At 47.6% G+C, this 6,000-nt stretch overlaps 1 protein-coding gene across 3 annotated transcripts in view; it reads right to left on the minus strand.

Annotated features, from left to right (window-relative positions):
* The window catches only part of DOCK9 (dedicator of cytokinesis 9), a 491,864-nt gene extending 486,203 nt beyond the window's left edge, over positions 1-5,661 (minus strand). For 2 of the 3 annotated variants that reach the window (XM_029604488.1, XM_029604486.1), the window contains exon 1: positions 5,337-5,660. In XM_029604488.1, the coding sequence (XP_029460348.1) occupies positions 5,337-5,453 (117 nt within the window). In that variant the 5' untranslated portion in view covers positions 5,454-5,660. Of the gene's footprint in view, positions 1-5,336 lie in introns of all 3 variants that reach the window. The other variant, XM_029604490.1, reaches the window with a different exon arrangement.
* Positions 5,662-6,000: the final 339 nt, after the last annotated feature.

A 6,000-nucleotide genomic window follows, 5' to 3' on the forward strand; every position in this document is an offset into this window, starting at 1 on the left:
GGGGGCAGTCCATGAAGTTAGCATGGGGCACATTTAAGACTAATCGGAGAAAGTTCTTTTTTACTCAACGCACAATTAAACTCTGGAATTTGTTGCCAGAGGATGTGGTTAGTGCAGTTAGTGTAGCTGGGTTTAAAAAAGGATTGGATAAGTTCTTGGAGGAGAAGTCCATTATCTGCTATTAAGTTCACCTAGAGAATAGCCACTGCCATTAGCAATGGTTACATGGAATAGACTTAGTTTTTGGGTACTTGCCAGGTTCTTATGGCCTGGATTGGCCACTGTGGGAAACAGGATGCTGGGCTTGATGGACCCTTGGTCTGACCCAGTAGGGCAGGTACTTATGTTCTTAAATGCTTATAAAAAAATTTAAAAAAAAAAAAAGTATACTTCCCCTTTAACAGGTTGAACAAGCCCAACATGATATCACATTTCAAATTACTGCCTCAGGGGCTTCCAATTCATTCTTTGCTGGTCAGGAGAGTATAAACACACATCGCAGTAGCACTGATAGCTCACTTTAGGTTCATGACAGGATTCCTGGATGCTTTAAAAAAAAATTTCCAAAAAAGGGAATTTACCATCTCAAGCCCAAGGATTGTGCGTGACCCTCAGCAGTGAAAACACTGAATGAACAGGTACAGCATCCGCAGGGTGGTGTCATGATCCTTTACTCCGAAATCCTAAGGGATTTCTCTGCCGCATAATTTTTGATTTAAAGTATCTTTCATTCAAAGTATTAAGGATTGTTCGCAGCATTTTTTATATTATTGCTTTGTTTGTACACTGATTAGAAGTGCTGTTTCTGTGGCCAATGTTAGTCTATGGGGCTGAATCTGGAGTTTGTGGCACAGATGCCTGTATTCAGGATTCATGCACAGAAATAAAAATTGTATGCAGACATGATGCTCTTATGCACAAATCAGGTTTTTCTATGCACAAATCATGCTTCATGCAAAGACAGGATGAACAAGATTATGTACATAAACCATGGTTTTCTGCACCAAAAGTTGCACATCTTTTATTTTAGGAGCTGAAGTGGAAGTTAGTGAAGCGATGTGCTTCAACGTACATATACTATAAATCTGGCATGTGTGTTCCTGGTATCAGCGCCTGACCACAGCAGTAAGTCTGTAGCGCAAACCTTTCAGAATCTCCTTAACTTGTTTCAATGGCAGAGCAGCTATCACAATGTTGTGTGTCATCACAATGGGTCCAATGTGAGTAAACAACGTGCATGCTAAACTCCCCATGCAGTAAGTTAATAGGGGCAGATTCAATATTATGCACTAGCCGCCGCACACAGCCTAACGCGTGATTGGACGCCGCGTCCATAACACCCGATTCAATAAGGGGATTATTAGCACGTCCAAAAACGTGTGTCCAAATCTCCTATTAGCTAATAGCGCTCATCACATGGAAATCCCCCAAGATCCAAGACATTTTCCACATGGTCGATGTGTCCCACGCAACACGGTAAGGTATGCCATATGCTCAAGGGCGCGATGAATAAAAAAAATTCTTTGAAAGACATTTTGGACTTCCAATACACACAAGTATACGGTCCAGGCCGTGTATATGCCATAGCAGGAGAAAACGGACGCTCTTAGATTGCCCGTCCGCTTTCCCAAATGGCTTGACAGCCACCTCTCCTGTGTCTCTGATTGGGAGGAGTTGCTAGGGACGCACATTTGTCCCTAGCAGCTCCTTTGTACCGTGACCCTTCATTTTAGTATTGGATCGGGAGCTCAGGAGAGTGGGCTGGGCATGCGTTAGGAAAACAAGCAGTCAACACTGAGCGCCCGTTTTCTGTGCACATTTATTGCATCGGCCACATAGTATGGTAACGCATCGGTGGTTAAAGCGCGTTAAGATAATGGGCACACAAAGGCTTGGCGTACATAAAAATATTGTCCTCCACGCCACCTCAGTCTACCAAGCTCTACCTATCATATAACCCTCTGGCTGATTAACAATGGAAAGCAGGAAATAGCTTCACCAGCAGTTGCACGTTTCATATTCAAGTACACATTAAAAAAGGAGGAATGACAGACTGTTAAAGCAGCAGAAAGATATTATAAATACCCCAAAGTGCAATAGCAAACAGACAGGCTAAACAGCAACAAATCATCAGGACCTGATGGTAGTCACTCCAGACTGCTCCAAAAAAAATGAAACAATCACAGATGTGCTTCTGTTAATCTAAAGATAGGTAGCCAATATCAAGCCAGCTTTGTAGTTTCCCCAAGTCCCAGGGGTGACCTGGGAAACTACATACTAGTAAACTAATCTCAATGCCAGACAAAAAGGTAGAAACTATTGCTAAGAACAAAATGGCCAGGCATATATATGAACAAGCATGGCTTAATGGGAAGCAGCTAAGAAGGTTTCAGGAATGGTAGGTTTAGCAGGACTTCCCTAACCCCTAGAATTATTTGCAAATAAACAGGTGGATGAGGGGTGAGGCGGATGATACAGTGCACCTGGATTTTCAGAAGGCATTTGATCAAATCACATAACAGACCCCAAAGAAGTTACAAATTCATAGGATAATAGGTAAATGTCCTTCTGTGGACTGCTAACTGGTTAAAAGATAGAAAGCAGATTTAACTGGTCAGTTTCCCCAATGAAGGGAAGTGAATAGTGGCGTGCCCCTATAGATCTGTGTTTAACATTCATAAATTATCTAGAAAAAGGAGCAACGAGTGAGGTAATTCAAATTTGTAAACAATAATTCAAAGTAGTCAAAACATGAGCATGTTGTGAGGAATTACAGAACATTTTGAGACTGGGGAACTGGGCATCTAATAGGTAAATTAAATGTAATATGGACAACTGGAAAGTGATGCATATAGGGAAAAACTACCCTAACTATATGTATACAATAGCAAGTTCGTTATTAGAAATTAGCATGTACGAAAAGGACTTTAGGGGTTTTAGATTAGCTGTTGAGTGAAGGAGACTGGATATTTTACGAGCTTTATGTTGCAGTGGATTTGGGTTTTATGTTTGTTTTATAATTTATGTTTTATGGTTTTATTTTTATTTTATGCACATGCAATATATAAGTTGAAGATATAAATAAAACTGCAACCAACATATTGAAATCTTCAGCTCAGTGTACAGAGGCAGCCAAAAAACACACAAATAGATTATTAGGAATTATTTAGAAAGGAATAGAAAAAAAACTAGAAATATAATAATGCCCATCAATTCCTGGTGTAGGCACATCACGAGTATTGTGTGCAATCCTAGTTACAGCACCTTAAAAAAAATACTGCAGAACTAGAAAGGTACAGACAACAGAAATAACAGGAATTAGGGTTCTTCAGGTTGGAGGGGGGTGGATAGGATCAGGGCTTGGAACACAGATCTGGCCCTTCTTTTCAGACTTCAGAGGCAGAGCAGAGGGAACTGGAGAGGAAGCGGGGAGAGCAGTCACTTTGCTCTCTAATTTAGCCAAGGGACAGGAGGGGAATGGAACTGCAGAGCAAAGAAGAGACACAAGAAGTCCGAATTCACACAAAGTTTGAAACTTATGAGCAACAATAGCATCAGAGCTTCAACCTTGACTGGCACTAGAGCTCACAGGTTTCAAAATTAGGCTAATTCAACCCTTTTTAGTGTCGGTTACCCAGGGCTTCGTTTCTGGTGGAACAACCCAGAAAGGGCTTCTGCAACCTTTTTCTCTGGGACCCAAGGAAGAGAAGCAGAGCCGGTGGTGCAAGTCAGATCTTGTTCCCCCGCAGCGCAGGCAGTGTAAATCAGTTCCTATACCCCTGCAGAAAGAGAAGAGGCGGTGGTGGCCCCTATTTCTTACCCCCCTAAACAGCAGAGTGTGCTGGAGTTGCTTACCCTGAGGGGGATTTTTATGCACAAATGAGGCGGCCTTGAGGGATAATGGCCAAGGTCAAAGAGACAGGAGGTGACTGCTTGTCAACCCCACTGCTTCTGGTGTTTACCATGCTGGCTTCCAGGGACTCTTCTGCCACTGGTGACCATACTAGGAGAGGGAAAGGGGGTAAGAGTGAGACTATTGTAAGGCAAAGAGATGGGAGAGTGAATGCTGGGATCCCAGGAAAGCAGAGTGAAAGTGGGGGGAAGAGAATGGAGGGAGAGGAGAGCAAGTGAGTAAGAGGATGTGGAGGCTAAGAAGTGAGCAAGGGGACCGGTGGGGCTGCGGATGTGTAGGGGGAGAGTTAAAGAGGGAATCAGTTTTGGAGCACAAGTGATGGGTTTGGGGGGACTGAGTTATGAGTGAGATAAGAACGGGGCAGTTTGAGGGAGGTGACTGCAGGGAAAGAGTTGGAAAGGTGGGAGGGAGCCAGTGAGGAGAGTACAGGGTGCTGCTGCCTTACTTCCTGCCAGGATGGACTTCTGAATTCCAGATCCTGTGCTCAGCCAGAGATGCACCGAGTCTGCCTCCACCCCCGACAGCCGGCTGAGTCCTGTGCCTTACCAGCCACGCAGGGAGAGGAGAAGCGTTGCTGGTAAATATAATGAAAGATCATTGGGATGAAGCAGAATAATAACGTGAAGAATGGGTTTGCATTCAGTGTATGCTTGTGAGAGAGGGTTCACACCAGTCCTGGTCCCCGCCCCACAGTTCCACTTCCTTTCTGTCCACAAATTAAGCCCTGGATATGAAAATAAAATACGTTGTGTGGGATATGAAACAGAGTAATAGGGAACAGTTATTTACACGGTCAAACAGTTCTAGGACAAAAGAACAGATTTAGGCCAAGTTTAAGAAAGTGCAGTCAGTGCAGGATTAAGATATGGACTATGATTAGGGCCAAGATACAAAAAACCCACAAGGTTTGGAGGAGTTTCTGCAGGGCAGGTCCAGAGACAATGGTTAGCCAGCGAGTCTGTGGTGTCTCCACCTCTTAATTCTTGCAGCCACTTCCATTATGGGATTTTCCGGGTATTTCCAGGCCACTGCTGGGAGTCCGGGTGCTGGTGCCTCGGACAAAGTTTGCTGATGAGGCTCTCGGGACCGAGATGCAGCACCAGCCCTGACCCCGAGGTTATTCTGGGCACTACTGGCACGGACGGGGCTCCTGCTAAATCGCAATGTGGTTACGGGAGTAGCGAAAAGTTATTGGAAGCGGAAGAAGGCAGGGAAAGAAATAAACACAAGGATACCTACAATAACATTTTACCGCAAACCCAAGGAAAACAAAACAAACCAAGCATTGAAGAGAGAGAAGGGGAAAGTAAACCCTCCCAGCCCAACAACTCCAACGAAGCAGCGCCCGGGGGCCGAGCGCGCGCGCTGCCCCGGCCCCCGGGCGCGGCCTGGCCCGCAGCCCCGGGAGAGGGGCGGCACTCACCAGCAGCACGGAGCTCCGCACCACCTCCGAGACGCTCTGGCGCAGCTCGGCCGCCGTGCCCGGCTTGCTGAGAGCCCGGGTGAACCTGCGGGTCTCGGGGTGCAGCGTGTGAGACATGGGGAGGGGGAGCGCTCTCCGGGGGCAGCACCCGCAGCAGCCTTAGGAAGGGGAGACGCCGCCGCTCATCCTGATCCTGATCCCAGGGCGGAGCCGCTGCCACGGCGGGGAAAACCGGGCAAAGCACGAGCCCGCGCTGCAAACTCGGCTTCCTGCAGCCGCAATCGGCAACGACCCCGGAAGCGCCGCTCTCCCGTCAAATTCCAGCCCCGCTATCCCGGCGGCGCTTCCCACCAGGGGGCGGGGCGGCCACGCCCACTCCCTCCCCGCCCCTTTTGGAATCCATGCAGGACGCAGTGGGCGGGCCCTCCTTGGCTTTGCCTGTGGTGGGCGGGGTTCAGTGGGCGGGCCCTCCTTGGCTTTGCCTGTGGTGGGCGGGGTTCAGTGGGCGGGCCCTCCTTGGCTTTGCCTGTGGTGGGCGGGGTTCAGTGGGCGGGCCCTCCTTGGCTTTGCCTGTGGTGGGCGGGGTTCAGTGGGCGGGCCCTCCTTGGCTTTGCCTGTGGTGGGCGGGGTTCAGTGGGCGGGCCCTCCTTGGCTTTGCCTGTGG

This window comes from Rhinatrema bivittatum, chromosome 5, assembly GCF_901001135.1.
Source record: "Rhinatrema bivittatum chromosome 5, aRhiBiv1.1, whole genome shotgun sequence".
NCBI classification, from domain to species: domain Eukaryota; kingdom Metazoa; phylum Chordata; class Amphibia; order Gymnophiona; family Rhinatrematidae; genus Rhinatrema; species Rhinatrema bivittatum.